Source organism: Malaya genurostris, chromosome 3 (assembly GCF_030247185.1).
Source record: "Malaya genurostris strain Urasoe2022 chromosome 3, Malgen_1.1, whole genome shotgun sequence".
Classification (NCBI taxonomy): domain Eukaryota; kingdom Metazoa; phylum Arthropoda; class Insecta; order Diptera; family Culicidae; genus Malaya; species Malaya genurostris.
The window spans coordinates 62,568,719-62,587,833 of NC_080572.1; the positions used below are offsets into that span (position 1 = coordinate 62,568,719).

The following is a 19,115-nucleotide window of genomic DNA, read 5'->3' on the forward strand; positions in this document are numbered from 1 at the left end:
CTATGTTGGCAGAGAACCAACGCGCCCTCAGTGTTTTCGAAAGAAAGGTACTGAGGACCATCTATGGCGGAGTGCAGATGGAAGACGGAACGTGGAGACTGCGTATGAATCACGAATTGCAACAGCTGCTAGGAGAACCACCTATCGAACGGAAAGCTAAAATCGAACGTCTACGATGGGCTGGACATGTCATAAGGATGTCGGACGACAGCCCAGTGAAAATAGTTCTTCAATATAATCCGACTGGTACAAAAAGAAGAGGAGCGCAGCGAGCAAGGTGGATCGATCAAGTGGAGGGTGATCTCTGAAGCGTTCGTGCCTTGAGTGGCTGGCGACGAGCAGCCATGGACCGAGTTATGTGCAGACGTATTCTAGCTGTTAGGTAAGGTAAGGTGTCTTAATTAGGTCGTCTCGTGATAAAGCTTTAAATCCAAAATTGCTTGGAAAAACATCCTTTTTTATTCCTTCTTCTATTCCACTATATATTTCGATACTCTCGTTTCAATCCAAGAATTGATGATATTGACTTATTAGAACTTCCAATTCGCAATTTGAACAAAAATACGACCAAATCTTTCTCATTGACACCAGCATATCACGAAGCTCAATAATATTTGGCCATGTCAAACCAGTAAAAACCTGGAGGCGTTCCTCTGAAGGTGAATAATCACTTACTAAGTTGATTGGTACATGAGACGTCATTATGTATTCTCTGATATTATCTGGAAAGTACGCATCACTATTTTTTATATCTGTTGTTGCTTCAAGTTTTAGAATAAATATAAAAATGTATAGCGATCTCAGTCTACAAACCATGAAAACCATCATAAAGATATTCGATTGACGTTTTCGAACACAAAATTCTAACTTTATCTTTATCACACTTTTTTCCAGAAAACTGTAGACATCCCTTGATAACATATCTTTATGATAACTTTTGACACTGTGATGAAATTTTCCTTCTTTCTTTTATTATTCTTTCATCACATCCATCGGCAACACGTGAAAAACTGACAACCGCTCGAGTTCTTGACTGTCGTAACCGAATCTCATATGCGTGATACTCGCGACGTTCATATATTACTACCATTCATATATGAACCACATAACAGTAAGTTCTAGGTTGTACCCGAAGTATGATCGTGTATGTATTATGCAAAGGTTGAAACTCATTTCCTCCTTTTAGTTACTTTGATTTCTAAGCCCTGCGCTTGATTTGCATAAACTACTAGAACAAAGTACCATGCGTTTCCCTTTTAACAGAATTTGATGGGGACGCATGGTCGACTGTTATTTATTTTTTAGAAAAAATCAAATATTTTGGTCGTCCACATTGTTTAAAAATATGAAAACATAATACTTTGACATGCCCAAAAATTCTTTATTTATCACTAAAAAATCCGGGGTGATGCAAAAATTGGAAGAAGGAAAAAATATGGGGCAGCCTTTATATTCAAGAACATGTAAAATTATATGATTTGAAAATAACATGACTAGAAACCGAGTGAAATTAAAAACAAAAGGGAGCGCTACTTGAACCGATAAAAATAAGATCACAAAGCACGCCATTTAGTCGACTTAGCCACAGAAGCACATATCAGCTCAATGAATAATTGATACATATAAATCCATACAGCGGCTCTTGCAAATAACGCTCGGAGCCTGTAAAATTCTGTACGAATAAAATATTGCGTCATTTGACAAGTTATGTAGCTATGAATTGTATCGTTTGTAGAATGATGTCACCTGTAAAAATCTTTTTCCCTTTCTCTATAGAAAGGTATTAGAATTGCTGGAAAAATCGACTTTCGAACGGAGCATCGGAGACCCATAGTGAAATATACCATTCGACTCAGTTCGACGAGATCGGAAAATGTCTGTGTGTGTGTGTGCGTGTGTGTGTATGTACGTTTGTGTGTATGTGTGTGTGCACTTTTAGAAGATATTTGAACGCGCTCAATTTTGCCAGAGATGGCTGAACCGATTTTAACAAACTTAGACTCGTTTGAAAGCTACTATTGAGCCATTGATCAAGTTCAAAGATCAAATGGCTGTGACTTTTAGTTCCGGAGATATGATTGTATAAGTGACGTAACCGACAAAAAGCGTTGTATTTTCACGCGCGCAATTTTCTCACCTCTAATTTCGTAAAGCGCTATTGTTCAAAAGTTTAAGCACCTCTAAAAATGTCCTCATGCAAAATTTGAGCTAAATCGGACATGCGTAAGAGGTGCTGCCCGGCGGTTAAGGTTTGAAAATTTTCGATCTTGAAAAAGCACCATAGGGGGGAGTACATGAAATTTCCGAAATCGAAAATTTTTTTTGATGCCAAGGTGATTTTTCAAGATATATGAAAATTCCACTAAGTGGACTAAGAAGGGTTTTTGCCTTTCTCTATAGAAAGGTATTAGAATTGCTGGAAAAACTGACTTTCGAACGGAGCCTCGGAAACCCATAGTGTTATATACCATTCGACTCAGCTCGACGAGATCGGAAAATGTCTGTGTGTGTGTGTGTGTGTGTGTGTATGTGTGTGCACTTTTCGAAGATATTTGAACGCGCTCAATTTTCTCAGAGATGGCTGAACCGATTTTAACAAACTTGGGCTCGTTTGAAAGCTACTGCCGGGCCATTGATCAAGTTCGAAGATCAAATGGTTGTGATTTTTGATTCCAGATATATGATGGCATAAGTGACGTAACCGACAAAACACGATGATTTTTACCGCTCTTATATATATAAGGGTGCCAAAATTTTGGGATCACCTCTATTTTCGTTAAGTTCTAGTGCTCAAAAGTTTGAGCACCTCGAAAAAAGCCTTCATGCAAAATTTGACCTAAATCAGACATGCTTAAGGGGTGCTGCCCGGTGGTAAAGGTTTGACAATTTTCGATCTTGAAAAAGCACCACAGGGGGGAGTACATGAAATTTCCAAAATCGAAAATTTTTTTTGATGCCGAAACTCTTAAAACTGCATGAAACATCGAAATTTAGTGTCATCTCAAAAAAGGCGGGTGGGTAATGTCAGGGACATAACTGGATGTCGTGAATACGAAAACAACTGACATGTTCCTTAACACTTCCGAATATCAATTGTATGAATTATGCACGCATTCCCCTTTTTCACATTTTTCGCAAAAACAAAGAAAGCTTCACTTGATCTCGATTACTGTGAGTTTCACACAGCGAAAAGTGCACAAATCTAAGCAAACTGTTCTTGATTTGCACTAAAATGAGGACAATTACCTTCGATTTGCGAACAACAAATTCTAATAGTTCTTTAGAAAACTTTTAGAGCCATTAGAACGGCTGATATTGTGCAATGCTCTCCACCGTTGTTTTTTTTTCCCAATGCTAATGACTGGCAGCTGTGACGTAATCGCTCTTGTCGAAAGCGTGCAGACGACACAAAACACATCTGCTCGCAGTGGCGATACAATCCAAACTGATTCAAGTTTTGTTGAGAGGCTTGTTTCTACCTGATTTCGTTTGTAGCTTTTTCACTAATGGGCGGTCCTAACGGCTATAAAAATAGCCGCATACAGAATTTTAATGTCGATTATTTCATTTCGGATTTGCATATTTTATTGAAAGAAACTATCAATATGCTGAAGGGACTCGTTTCTAGCATTCACAAGGACCAAATTGAGGAACTCACTGCGATATTCACCACTTTTCGGAACATTTTTCCCGGACGATTTGTACAGCAGCAGATATTTTGTTCTCTTACTTAGAACGCGTTCGGATTGGCTGGTGTTGACATGGAGCAAATCATGCAGATCACTGAGCTATGAGCTTTAAAAATACGAGAAAGGCAAACGCGCCTTATGAATTATCCTCTTTGATACTCGTTTATACCAAACATTTTAGAAATGTTTAATTTTGAATTATTTGAGACTATGTCACAAAAATGAAAATTTTATCATAAAATTGTGATCATATTTCCATGTCGGCATGTCGCAAGAATTATGTTGATTCATTAGACACAACAATAGATATTCACGATCAAAAACTTATCACTCTCTCAGAGGGTAAATTTTGAAAAGGCACCCCATAGTAAAGTAAGTCGTATTCACGACAAAAATGGGTTGTATAGAGGTACAGTAAAGTAAATTCCGCATAATTCTTTAGGAGTATTATTATGGTTTTAAGAAGAACCGAATAGAAGTCTGGAATAGAGAACTGGACCCTGAGTTCAAGACCTAAATTTAGATCCAATAACACTCAGAATCCTGTTTCAGTCGCTGCTGGTTCTCGCCTTGGTGGCCAGCAAGCGAATGAGAGATGCGACCTGAGCGTTTGAGGTTTTTAACCACGCAGAAGGTGCATTCTCCGTCGCTGCTGGTTAACTCTCGCTGCTGCTGCTGGCTGGTCCTCGCGCCTCGATGGCCAGCAAGCGAATGAGAGATGCGACCTGAGCGTTTGAGGTTTTTATTAACCACGCAGAAGGTGCATTCTCTCTCGCTGCTGGTGGAAAGTTTAACTCCCGCTGCTGCTGCTGGCTGGTCCTCGCGCCTCGATGGCCAGCAAGCGAATGAGAGATGCGACCTGAGCGTTTGAGGTTTTTATTAACCACGCAGAAGGTGCATTCTCTCTCGCTGCTGGTGGAAAGTTTAACTCCCGCTGCTGCTGCTGGCTGGTCCTCTCGCCTCGATGGCCAGCAAGCGAATGAGAGATGCGACCTGAGCGTTTGAGGTTTTTATTAACCACGCAGAAGGTGCATTCTCCGTCGCTGCTGGTTAACTCTCGCTGCTGCTGCTGGCTGGTCCTCGCGCCTCGATGGCCAGCAAGCGAATGAGAAATGCGACCTGAGCGTTTGAGGTTTTTATTAACCACGCAGAAGGTGCATTCTCTCTCGCTGCTGGTGGAAAGTTTAACTCCCGCTGCTGCTGCTGGCTGGTCCTCGCGCCTCGATGGCCAGCAAGCGAATGAGAGATGCGACCTGAGCGTTTGAGGTTTTTATTAACCACGCAGAAGGTGCATTCTCTCTCGCTGCTGGTGGAAAGTTTAACTCCCGCTGCTGCTGCTGGCTGGTCCTCGCGCCTCGATGGCCAGCTAGCGAATGAGAGATGCGACCTGAGCGTTTGAGGTTTTTATTAACCACGCAGAAGGTGCATTCTCTCTCGCTGCTGGTTGATGATTCCACTCCCACGACGTCTGCTTCCATCGAACGCACGAAAAGAAATGATCGATTTTCGACCACGGTTCCCCTTTTATACGCATTCAGTTGAAGATATGTGCCTGACTATCTCAAAATCGTCGTCCTTGCGCGAAAAACCCAAGCGAAAGTAAAAAGTTTTCCGCGTTGTTTTCAAATTTTAAGAAAACTTAATTTTTGAGTTGTTTGTGGTTATCGCACACTGTTCAAAATATTATCCTGAATTCCTGATCATATTTTTGATGAAATGGTGAAAGAATTATGTTGCTACCATTAATACAAGTCGAGATATTCGCGATTAAGTTCTGCCCATTCTTCCATATGGCTAATTTTGAAAAGGCACCCCATAGTAAAGTAAGTCGTATTCACGACAAAAAAAAAATTTTTTTTTTTTAAATCAACTTTCTGGGACTTTGATATTTTGATATTTTTTCTAAGTCCCAAAAAGTCGACTTTTTCAAAAAAAATTTTTTTCGAGATGACACTAAATCTCGACGTTTCATGCAATTCTAAGCCTTTTGGCATCAAAAATTTTTTTCGATTTCGAAAATTTCATGTACTCCCCCCTATGGTGATTTTTCAAGATATATGAAAATTTCACTAAGTGGACTAAGAAGGCCTTTTTTAGATTAGCATCACTGTTCTCATAAAAATAGGCAACGCAAATGTCAAGCACTAGTTTGGAAAAATGATGCTGACTGTGTGACATAAACACTGAAGCATGCTTTTGTGAACTACTCGAATCAATCTGAATCAATTAGTTTCGAAATTAGTATCCGAAATTATTTAATAAAATTATGAAATACATTTTCATGAGACTGTTATGAAAGAAGAGAAAGGCATTATCACACCACTAGGTGGATTAAGAAGGGTTTTTTTTAGATTAGCATCACTCTTCTCATACAAATAGGTAACGCAAATGTCAAGCACTAATTTGGAAAAATGATGCTGACTGTGTGACATAAACACTGAAGCATGCTTTTGTGAACTACTTGAATCAATCTGAATCAATTGGTGTCAAAATTAGTATCCGAAATTATATAATAAAAGTATGAAATTTATTTTTATGAGACTGTTATGAAAGAAGAGAAATGCATTATCACACCACTAGGTGGATTAAGAAGGGTTTTTTATGTGTGTTTGTTTGTTGTATTGTTTTACTCTCATTTGTGCAGTGTTATTGGCGTGTTAGAATATGTTTGTCCTCAATAAGTCTTACTAGTCAGTATAGATGCACTGTTACAATTTTGCAAGCGATGCAGGATGAGAAAATCACACAATCAACTATCTAACACAAGCGGTTATTGATATGTCAGTTTAATTCGTGTTCACATCCTCTGGTCATGTCTCTGACAATACCCACTCGCCTTTTTGAAATTTTGACGATAAAATTAAAGTACTTGAACGAATCCCACGACATCGTACAGTAGCACCATCAGTTTCTTTTGGGACAATCCAAATCCACTTGCTAATATACTCCATTAAAACATTTTCCGAAAAGATTGGCACATCAAATATAACTAATTGGCGTAAAGAAAGGAAGGAAGAACGAAATAAATCGAAATTAATTGCAGTGGGAACGATCACCCCATTGGGATAATGCCACCACGGCAGCGCTCCATTGGCACCCATCATTCATTCTGATTTGTTGTCATTTTCGGTTCGGTATTTCAACTTTGGTATTGGCGGTTGCCTAACGAGCGGGGGAGATGAATTTTACGATCATTTGTTTATTCACGCTTTCCCTGCGGCTTCCAACAAAACGTTCGGCTGTGCGAATCTCTCGTTGCCTTTCAGTGTCTGACGTTTGAAGATCATCTTGGAGTGGAGTTAAACGGTGCTTGAATGGCATGATTTATAGTACAAATATAATTTTATCGCCGTGTTTTCAGATGGAAAACAGTTGATTCCTTTCCTTTAGATGTTCATGCTGATGAGAAACTGGTGTGGGAATATTTATTTTTGAACAGCTATTATGGAGTTTTTAATAAACGCTTATCAAACGAGTTTTTCATTTTCGTATGGCTTCTAATCTGTGGATAATTTGTAATTCAGGTTACCAATAACAAGTGTACTTTGAACTCTGGATTTTGTTTCATTACTGTTCAAAAACTGTAAAACGATAACATGCCAAACATCGTCTTTTTCGAGTCCAGAGAGTGCTACAGTTTACAACGGCTGACTGGCTGTCTGATTGACTGCTGGTGGACGCGTGCACTACGGATGACAACGAGAACGACGCCGACAGACCGATGCCACGATCCATTATGCTTTCCCAGTCGGTCGTGAAATTGATATGCAAAGCTCGACGATGGTTGGTTGTGCTTCATCAGCTACTTTACTGGCGTGAATTCCGGTCGATAGAACCGAAAAAGGAGGGAATGATTCCCAGCTCCTCCTCATCATCATCATCGGAAATGGCCAGGCTGCCGGTACCACGGCAGGTTCCTGGCGCGGTGCTACTGCGTCAGGAGAGCGACAAATCGAAATTCACCCTGAAGATACCTGTGCCGGCCAAACGCGTGGGGAATAATGGCTGATTGGTTTCGTCTTCGTGTAATCAATCTGAAGTTGATTGGTTTTTTCATGCTATTTTCCGTGGTATTTTATTTCACTTTCACTCCATCGACCTGTCGCGCACCGACTTTGATTGGATTTACGGTCTTAATCAGAGCTGTTTTAGAATATATTGTTTTCGTTTAAGATTCAGTACGTTAGGAACAATAAATTGGGTCCCGGCGGGGATCCGCTGTGTGCGAAAACTGAATCACCTGTCTGGCAGTCGAGGATGATGGGAAGGATTTAAAAGCTAACATCAATTTGGATTTGGATTTATCAAGACACAGTCAATCTTGCTTAGAATGGCAGAAGTCTCAGAAGAGGCGACAGATCAAAACGAATATTGAATAAGTTGCTTCTTTGTTAGATGAGTTTCGTTCAAGGAAAAATTACTAATCCTGTCTTTTAGCTTCTAGTCGAGAATTTTTATTTGTTTGTAAATAATCTAAGAAAATAACGTTAAAGTTACGTTTTGATTATACCCGTGGTTCTATTTTGTTTTTTCTGAGCGCTTGTTGAACAACATACTGCATGAAATATTCGTCCAGTTTGCTCGAATGGTCTGTTGTTGTTTTGCCTTTCTCATATAGAAAAGTTATGCAATGACTTGAAATACCGAGTAATAAAAATGTCATGTAATAAAAATGAGTCATGTACCATTCGACTCAGTTCATCGAGCTCAATATTGTACACCGTACACCGGTGAAACAAAAATCTTAAAAAATGTTGTGAACTGGACTCAAAACCGTTATTTCCAATCTTTGGGTCAAATGAACATTCTTAGGGTCCTACCAAAACTTACTGCATATTCTCGGATACAACAAAAATTTAAATCGTCGTTTAGAGAACGATGGAAAAATTGTATAAAATCTTCAATATGTGAATAAAAACTAGTAGAGTTTGTGCGTCATGCTGGTTGGTGGCCGTACGAACCGACTTCGATTGTATACCCAAACCTCCGTTTACGAACACTTTTTATACGTTACCTCTTTTTACGTAACTCTTTTTACGAACCCAATCCCAAATAACGTAAACTTCTTTTACGAACCTACTTCGTAAAAAAAGGTTTTGGCATACATCGAAAACGATTTCCGACTCCATGGAAACTACTACAATATGGGTATTTTTGGAACGGGTTTAAAGAGTAGATTCCGGAAAATGATGTTTGAGATATTTTGGAAATCCAAGATGGCGACTTCCGGTTGATTGATATTCTTCGAAAACCCTTACAATATAGGTATTTTCGAAACGGGGTTAATGAGTAGATGTCGGAAAACGATATTTGAGATGGTTCTTAAATTCAAGATGGCGACTTCCGGTTGATTGATATTCCTTGAAAACCCTTGAAATATGGGTATTTTCGGAATAGAATTGATGAGTAGATGTCGGAAAATGATGTTTGAAGTGGTTCTGAAATCCAAGATGGCGACTTCCGGTTGATTGATATTTCTTGAAAACCCTTGAAATATGGGTATTTTCGGAACGAATTTGATGAGTAGATGTCGGAAAATGATGTTTGAGGTGGTTCTGAAATCCAAGATGGCGATTTCCGGTTGATTGATATTCCTTGAAAACCCTTGAAATATGGGTATTTTCGGAACGGAATTGATGAGTAGATGTCGGAAAATGATGTTTGAGGTGGTTCTTAAATTCAAGATGGCGACTTCCGGTTGATTAATATTCCTTGAAAACCCCTGCAATGTGGGTATTTTCGGAACGAAATTAATGAGTAGATGTCGGAAAATGATGTTTGAGGTGGATTTGAAATCCAAGATGGCGACTTCCGGTTGATTGATATTCCTTGAAAAACCCTTGAAATATGGGTATTTTCGGAACGAGGTTATTAAGTAGATGTCGGAAAACGATATTTGAGAGATAGTCGCCATATTGGATTTCAAAACTACCTCAAACATCGTTTCCCGACATCTACTCATCAATTCCGTTCCGAAGATGCCCATATTGTTAGGGGTTTTAGGCAATCTCAATAAACCGGAAGCCGCCATTTTGTATTTTGAAACGAGCCCAAACATCATTTTCTTGCACTTACTCTTCACATCCGTTCCGAAAATAGCCATAAGATGCGCGGTTTCCATATTAAATGCACAAAACTTTTTTTACGAAGTAAATTCCAAATAACGTAAACTTTTTTCACGAACCAAATCCCAAATAACGTAAACTTTTTTTACGAACCAAATCCCAAATAACGTAAACTTTTTTTACGAACTATCTCTTTTTACGAACCCCCGTTTAGTTCGTAAATGGAGGTTTCGATGTACCGGTTCTCGGGTTCCGGTGCTGAAGATACATATAATAGTGAACCCATTTCGCTTTCTTAAGGATGATCTACACGACAAAGCACTGTTTTATTCTGTAGGTTCTACTAGTCAATGCAAAAATATTCCTTTGGTTTCTTTCAAGAATGGAAGAGAAAAATTTTGAATAGATTACCACAATATTATACCTTATGATCAAAAAAAATAACCGGAATTGACATTTTAAAATTCCCGCGCTTGTCCAATCGGTAAACTTTTATTCTCTCAACGTTGGCAACACTTTTATACACATTCTGTCAAATTTTGACGCATATCGTACGATTAGTTTTTGTTTGGCGTCTATACAAACAAGTTAAATAATTTTCGTGTGGCGATTTTTATAATGGATGAAAATTTAGAACAACGTAAGTGCATCAAATTTTGTGTTGCAAATGGATTTAATTGTTCCGAAACGTTGAAAATGTTAGAAAAGGCCTTTGGCGAATCGTGTCTAGGAAAAACACAGGCATACGAGTGGTATAAACGCTTCAAAGGTGGTCGTACAAGCTTGGATCATGATGAGATCCCTGGCCGCCCAACAACATCTGTTACTGAAGAAAACATTGAATCGGCGAAGCAAATCGTGTTGCAAAATCGTTCTGTACCGATTAGAGAGATTGCTGTGTTATTGGGCATCTCTTATGGATCAGCCGAATACATTTTAACTGATGTCTTGGGTTTAAAAGGCGTCGCTTCTCGGCTGGTGCCAAAAAAGCTGAATTTCATTCAAAAACAGCGTCGTGTTGATGTGGCCAAAGAGATGATTTCCAACGCAGATAGTGACCCCACATTCATCGAATGCATCATAACTGGTGATGAGGTGTGGATCTATGAATATGACGTCGAAACCGCACAACAATCGACCGAATGGCGCTTCGAAGGCGAGCCGAAACCATCCATTATAAAAATCGCCACACGAAAATTTTTCAACTTCTTTGTATAGACGCCAAACAAAAACTAATCGTACGATATGCGTCAAAATTTGACAAAATGTGTATAAAAGTGTTGCCAACGTTCAGAGAATAAAAGTTTACCGATTGGACAAGCGCGGGAATTTTAAAATGAAAATTCCGGTTCTTGTTTGATCATAAGGTACATGAGAAAGACATCATTACACCACTAGGTGGATTAAAACAATTTTTCTCTTGCAAAAATAGTGTTAAAATTAAACATTACCTTCATATAGAAAGAAGATTTGTTGTTATTCTACGTGCAGTAGAAGTATTGTGCAGGTATGTAGTGTTAGTTTAAAAAAATAAGTGGACAAAAACTTCAGAAATTCTCCAGTAAAACAAGTTCAACTTGAAACTTTGAACGATTGATTAAACGTTCATTGGACCAATGATCCAATGTATTGGACCAATGAAGGGCGACCGTTGAACTTTTTTTTTTCTAAAAGGGTAACTAGAAGTGGCAGAGTTGCCATTCCCATGCGGACTCAAACCTAAATTCAGCTGTTTTTCAAAAAAGGGTGAATCTAACATTGCACAGTGATCTGAAACGGGAAATTAGCGTGACAAAAATATTTTCACTACTGTGTTGAAAGTTGGAGAAATAGTAACATTTGATTCTTTTCAGAATCAAAAGCTAAAATGCTCAAAAGAAATGTGCATTTTAAAAATGATCTTCCCCTTGTCGACAGCTGTCCTACGTCAATCTCGCGGTTATGTTATCTACTACAAGAAGAACTCACTCATAGTGTCATGACTGATAGTCTGTGTCTTGACTTCGTAAGGTTGGATCAATGATTTAGAGCAATTCCAGAAATGCTCAGCAGATCATCAGACTCGACCTTCTCCGATTTGGATGAAACTTTGCACATGGCTTCAGTATGGCAAACCATAAGTTTTGAACCGATGGAGAGGTCAATCCGACTCACGACTGATTTTAAAAAAGGGAGTATGTATTTTTGAATTTCACAAAAATTGCCTTTTTCAAATCGTTGTAACTCGGAAACCGTTAATTGTACAAAAATGGCGTTCAGGAAGAAGAAGTCGAAAATATATTCGTTTCTAGAAAAAAAAACAAACTAGAAAGTGAGGTCAAGTGCAAAATATGTGATGGGTCGTCGGATGTTCTTGCTGGAAGGCGCCGGGTCCTCAAACCCCATTTTGGTCTTCTTAACAGCAGTTATATGACCGCTATCTGATAATCCTATTCGGATCTACTGTAAGTCTTCCCTCATACACTGGTAATGCCTTGAACTGTTGGTGGCTTCACACATAGATACATTATGTGCAAAATATGTAATGGACTTTTCCATTGCATATGGTGACAATACCGATTGATAATCAATTCGTGCCTTATTTTCGAAAGTTTTTATTAGGCTGAAAACCTTTTTACATTCGGGAAATGTCTGTACTATCTCCGCTCAATTTTCTCGAAGATGGTTGAACGAATTTTAATAATCTTAGATTCTTTTGAATGCTACTATTGGGTCATTGATCAAGTTCGAATATCAAAGGCAGATTTATCTCACTCTGACAAAATAATGCGCAACTCCCAAACACCATTTTCGTCTCATGATGGTTTCAAAGCGAAAAATTTATTCATTTAATTATCGTCACCAATTGTTGAATCAGAACAGCAATTGTGCTTCTCCTTTTAGTTAGTATCATAGAAGTTATAGATTATCTTTCACAAATGTGTCCCAATTACGCTTTATACGGGTAGTAAAATTAGACACGACTGGGATTTTGAAACAATTTCATTCATTCTATGCCAGAAAGAGAAGAGTCTTTAATGCAATGAGGACCAACAACACAAGCATCATGTGTGTGTATGTGTGTGTATGTGTGTGTGTGTTTGTGTGTGAGTATTCTTGTCCCGTCAACGACACCAGCAACCATTGGTGGCCTCCGTATGCGTCACTTTATCCTTTTAATTTGACGTCGAGAGGACAAATAAGAACGTTATTACGTTATCCAGTAACGAAGGTGCTGAGATCTGAATGGGGAAGGTCGCTCGTCACCTCTTTCCGTTAGTTAGTTCATCTAGTTAAATTAAATGTTTCAGATAGGGAATGGGGGATTTGGTTGCAATGCGCCATAAACTGCATTATTTTACGCGACACAGAACGGAAGGTCGGTGAGGTGAGCCTCTGTTATGTAGATATTACACCAGTAAACTGACATAGATTGATATATATATATATATATATATATATATATATATATATATATATATATATATATATATATATATATATATATATATATATATATATATATATATATATATATATATATATATATATATATATTTTTTATCAAGAAGCTTTTTCAACCTTTACCATTTAAACCCCGCTTCACAAATGAACCCAATAGAAGAGGCACTTTATTGCCCGCTTGTCGAGTAAAACGAGTCTCTGTTACTCAATCAATTAGATAGTTTATTGTTGTGATTTTTTTTGCTATGCGGTTCAGTCGTTTGCAGTTCCTGTCAACCGTAAAACCATTTGAGATGACATTTTAAAGATTTTTGCAGACTCCAGACAATTTGCTTGATTATAAAAAGATATTACTTCAGAATATCATTTTTACCTTTATATTAGATATGAAACCAGATGAGTTCATCAGTTTCAATGGTGAATGGCGATATTGTTTAATTATGTGTTTTAGCAACTTGAGCTTCCAGATAACTTGAGAGCTTACATCGGTTTTGTTACCTCATAAACACATGACTTTTTGTTTCACGTTTCGCATTCGGCTCTGAGACATCAGGAATTAGGAATGGCCTTCTTTTCAGTCTGGGGTGTCAGGATAGACATTGAATGTCAGTGCAAAAAAATTGAAATGTAAATAGCATTTACTTTACGCCTGCTTAGCGGAATATTATAGATCTGCGAGGTGACAAAAAGGCGAAACATAAAACAATTGGATATAAAACTATAAATAGAACAATTTTAGCATGAAGACTGTACTCGGCAAAAAAGCAAATCTATCTTCTGTGCGTGGTTTGAAAATTGATGAAATTTCAAGTGAAACTTATTTACAGTGTAATATTTATATGTGCAAAATTTCGGCACCATCTGTCAAGTGTCTATCGAGATAGCCTCCAAGCCAAAAGAGGTTCGACAAAAATTATGAGCGCGCTCGTAGACAATCAGAGGCCAGTCCCGAAAGTGGATCGCGAAAGGTGCGGTAAAATCATTCAAGCAGACCCAGATGACCTAGCGGCGGTAGAAAAGCGTAAGCCGGACATCCAAGATAAACAACCTGGCAGGCGATCTGTTGGAGCAGGGATTTCTGCAAGCAGTACATAACGATCAGCACCATCAACGGTCAAGTACATAAAGAAAAATACCTCCAGAAACGTTATCCTTCTCCGGTCCCAAGCAGGTGACACTCTTTTTTATAAATACGACTTACTTTACTATGGGGCGCCATTTAAAAATTTACCCTGTACTAGAATGGCAATATTTTCAACCGCACGAATTGATCGAATCATCTCACAAAGCGTATCGCGTAAAATCGGCACATAGATATTGTGATTGAGTGCACTAATATGAGGGAGACACATTCGTCCATGTTGTTTAGGACGGTCATTGAATTTACAACCGCTCTTATAATCGATATTCTGGCGTATAGCGAAAGTGTTGATCCTTGGTTACAGACCAAAATCTTTGGCATGATGACCACTCATCAGCTAACTGTTTCCAACAATTTATAATTTTATATGAGAACAGAGTATTCAGACAAGATCTTTTTTATATGGAATTACAATTGGCTTTCAAGATCACGTAATTGGAAATATGATCAGCAATTTGTGATTGAGTTTGCAGCAGTATGACAACATCGAAATTAACGTTTTCTAGAAAGCTTGTTAAGTGAAGCAGTAAAAATTTTATTGCTTCATCAATTCTAGCCTGCGTAGTTGACTCGTTCAGCTCAGACCAGAATCCAATTCAAGGATTTAGTTCTGAAGTTCTGTTTCAGAATTCAAGACCTGATTCTATTTGTTTTTAAATTTTCCGAAGCCAGATCTAAAATTCAGTTCCTCGTCCAAAATCAAGTCCAGAATTCTGGAACTGAAATAGAGACTAAGACCAGAATTTGGTTCCAAAATTCTGAAATCCTGTCCGAAATTCAGATACAATTCCAGAATTCAAACCGAAATCCAGGAACTGAACTCAGATCCAAAATTAAGTTGTCTTTCATTAATTCAGTTATAAGCTGCATTCCTGAGTCCAGGTTCAGAGTTCTAGACCAGAATACAAGTCTAGAATTTGAATCCAAAGTTCAATTCTACAATTCTGGAAGTGTAACTGAATTTAGGAACTTGATTCGTAACATTTTTGAACTAAATTCCGGATCTTCTGCGCTCAATTCTGGATCCAACTTTGAAAAAGGAATCCTGGATCGGAACTCTGTAACTAAAATTCAGGTCCTGAATTCAGCGCTAGAATTCAGGTTCAGAATTCAGAGCCGAACAAGAATCCTGATCTCAAAAATCAGTTTCACAACACAATTCAGAATTCAATTTCTGAGTTCAGGTTCAGAATTAAATTCCCGAATCTAGCATCAAAATTGAGTTTCATAATTCAGTTCTAGCAATCGGTTCCTGAATTCCAGTTTCAGAGTTTAGATTCTTTAACGTCAAAGAAACTGAACGATCGTTTGTTTTATTCGTTTTCACGTCATCCAATTATGTCTCTGACATTAACCACCCGCCTTTTTACAAGGTCTTTTACAGCGATCTGGCATCGTTCCATTACGCAGAACCGCTTCTGGAGTGGTACGAAGCTGATCATGTTACTTTTGTGTTGAAAGAGGAAAATCTGCCAAACTCGAAAGGACTTCAACCAAGAACAAAGTTCAGGACGATTGAAGTGCAAACTCCGGAAAAAAGGAAAAATCGTCAAAAAACGATAAGAACTAGAAGCAAGACTGGATGAAAGGGCGCAAAAAAGATGGCGCAAGTTTTCCACAGAATTTAATAGATATTTGAAGTTGAATTAAAATATTCCACACTTTTTCTAATATATTGCTAATATGTCTTTAGTTCCGACATAAAATTAATTTTTTAGTATCCCACATAAAATTAATTTTACTTGCTTATTTTTTAGTACAGTCTTTATTCTATTCAAGGCATCGATTCAAATCGAAAGATTTAGTAAGAAAGCCTAGGTCTGTGACAGGATTTCGCAATACTTTATCACATCGAAGCAGCGAAATAAACTTCAAAGAATGGTTCCAAAAAACGACCTCTGCTCATGAGAGTATCAATTTCTAGAATTTTTTTTTTCAGAGTATCAATTTCTAGAATTTTTCGGCCTTGCCACATTTCCGAGCAACGCCGGGTAAATCAGCTAGTATCCAATAAAAATTAAATATTCAACATTTCTGTATTATTTCCACTGAGAACTCGGTGCGTCCATACTTTCTGGGACAATCTTTTTTTATGAATTAAATTTCATCGAATAATATTGATATGAATTTATCATGCTTATTTCTCAAATGTAAATCAAATCAATTACTCACCTCAATTTCACACACTCAAATGCACGTCCGCTCGAGTCATTATCATTTTGAAGGCTTAACATAGGGAAATTCTCGTCCATCTAGGTGTCAGTCTAGAGTATTTCGGGCAGCTTCGTATCCCCGCAGGTACCGTCGTTGATCAGTATTAGCGATTGAAGGTTCGGGTTGCTAGTTCGCAAGTTACTGGTCGTGGGGACACTCAGCGGCAATCCTCTGTTTCCCATGCCGTTGGCGTTCTGTGGCTGAGATGACGACTTACTGCCCCCATCAACCGGCAGTAGGACCTCGAAGGGGGTCTCGAGAACACCGGATGGAAGCAGAATAGTTTCCTGGTTCTGGATTGAGGGTAACAGTGGGGGACTGATCGTTGGAGGACCAACTTCCGATAGAAGAATTGAGTCCACGGTGTGTCTGGCGGATTCGCTAGTTACGGTCGTGCTCGTAGTGGTGTTCGGCGATCGACTTACGATCGGTGCCAACATTTGAGTGCTGGGAACCAGAGTTTCCTGTACGGTGTCATTATTTCCATTGCAGTTACGGTGTTCGGATCGACGAAAACTGATTGTGCTATGGCCACGCGAGGGATCAAAGCAAGGCAGTACTTGTTTGAACTCTTTGCGGAAGTTTTCGTTGAGCCATGCGTACAGAAACGGATTGTAGCAAGTTGAACTCATGGCTGTTAAATGGGCGATGAAAAACAGTAGATTGTAGAAGGGCCACGAATTGATGCTGGAGTAAAAGTCGTTACATATGTTGACAAGATTTAGCGGAAGCCAAGAGATGCCGAAGATGGCAACCATGGCAATCAGCATCCGGTTCGTACGCTTCTTGCGATCACGTTCGGCTTCCTCACGGCGAGTGGTTTTCGAACCCGGCTTTGTACGGGCTCTATCGTTTAGCCTAATTGACACCGATATATAGCAGAACGCCATTATGAAGAACGGCAGGCCGAACTGTTGAATCGAGGTGACAGTCGAAAAAATCATCCGCAAATTCTCCGTAGGCCACATTTCTTCACAGTACAATGGCCGGCCTTCCTGCAGGGTATGATTCACAATCGAACTGTTGGTATCGTCGTGTAGCCGCATATACCAACCGTACGGAAGCGTCAGCACCAAGGAAAAAATCCATATGGTAACGATGATCGTGATGCAGGTTGACAGTTTCATTCGCGGATGGAAAGGAAAAATTATTACGAAAAATCTGTCTATCGCTATTGACGTCAAGGTAAGCGTCGAGATGTACACACTGCAGCCCTGTGCCAATGGGACAGTATGACAGATGAGTTCTCCAAATACCCACTGACCAAGGAATGTGTACAAAGGAGTGAACGGAACGGCTAGCACACACAGGAGAATGTCCGACAGAGCTAGATTTGTGATGAACAGATTAGTCACCGATTGCATGGCTTTGTTCCGAAAAACCACATAACACACCAGAACATTCCCAAATATTCCCAGAATGAATATGCTGGAATAGAGTATGCAGAACACCATCTGAACATATCGGTTAGATATTATGACATCGCTAGATGCCAGCACTTGTCCGGTTCCGTTCGATTCGATGTCGCCACTGCCTATTGTCATGTTGACAGCTGACCCGGCAACCTCGTAAGCGACCGTTCCCTTCATACGTAGCAAATCAGCACCCACGGAGCTGTGTTCCGGGAATGCTGTCGTTATAGCCATCTCCTCCGCCCAAAGATCGATAGTCTTTATTGATTTGAGTTACACAGTTTCAAAAATAATTAGGCTCTTTGGAAATACGTTTTACTACATACGGGAAACCGTTTAATGGCAGAATGAACAGCATTCGTTGAAGATTTCCGATGGAAAAAGAAAACAAAAGCCGTTAGTAGAAACGCCGTTCAGACGCCACATCAACCAGCACCTTTCCTCTCCTTTACACCTCTGCCTCCTTCCCCTTGCTAGAAATATCTTCACTATCTCAGATTACAACCGATAAACATGGTGACACACGAACCATCCTACACCCCGTCCGCTCTCTTTTCCACCACACAACCGTGACAAGTCATCACTTTCGTTTTATTTCCTCCTTTCAACTGTTAACCGGAACCGTTTCGATTTCCCATGTCACAAAAAAAAAACAAAAAATAAAACGTCTTGGACTGCCTCCAACAAACAGCAAAATGAAATACGCAAAACAGCACGGGCCCCGGAACTGCCGGAACTTGTTAGCACACAATCACTGCTTTCTTTTCACACCAACACACCCGGTACCGGTCCAAGGCTTCCCGGGATTGCTGGCGAGCCCGCATATGTAAGGAACAAAACGGGTTGCCTAACGCCAGTCAGTACATCCCCTGCCAGTCGGCATTAGCGACGCCTGGTCCCCGTCCGAGATGCCAATCAAAGCGGAAGGATTGTAATCGATTTCCTCGGTCGCCTGCCGTGTCTGTCGCGTACACTACCAAGGTCACTTCGCTGACCGACGATTATCGAGTTCGCTGGCGAGTGGCCTGGAATGGGACAAAAAAAAAAGAAGAAAAATGAAATTGTGGTTGCATCGGAAACGGCACCACCATACGGAAGAAGCAATTGAAAATAGCAGAAAGAAAACCCGGTTGACCATTGTTGTACTAAT

General features: G+C 39.4%; 1 protein-coding gene across 5 annotated transcripts in view; it reads right to left on the minus strand.

Moving 5' to 3' along the window:
• Positions 1-19,115, minus strand: part of LOC131434660 (neuropeptide Y receptor type 2) — a 231,705-nt gene that overhangs the window by 70,870 nt on the left and 141,720 nt on the right. For all 5 annotated transcript variants that reach the window (XM_058601614.1, XM_058601616.1, XM_058601618.1 and 2 more), the window contains one exon: positions 16,512-18,990. In XM_058601614.1, coding sequence (XP_058457597.1) covers positions 16,604-18,199 — 1,596 coding nt within the window. In that variant the 5' untranslated portion in view covers positions 18,200-18,990 and the 3' untranslated portion in view covers positions 16,512-16,603. The remainder of the gene's footprint in view (positions 1-16,511; positions 18,991-19,115) is intronic.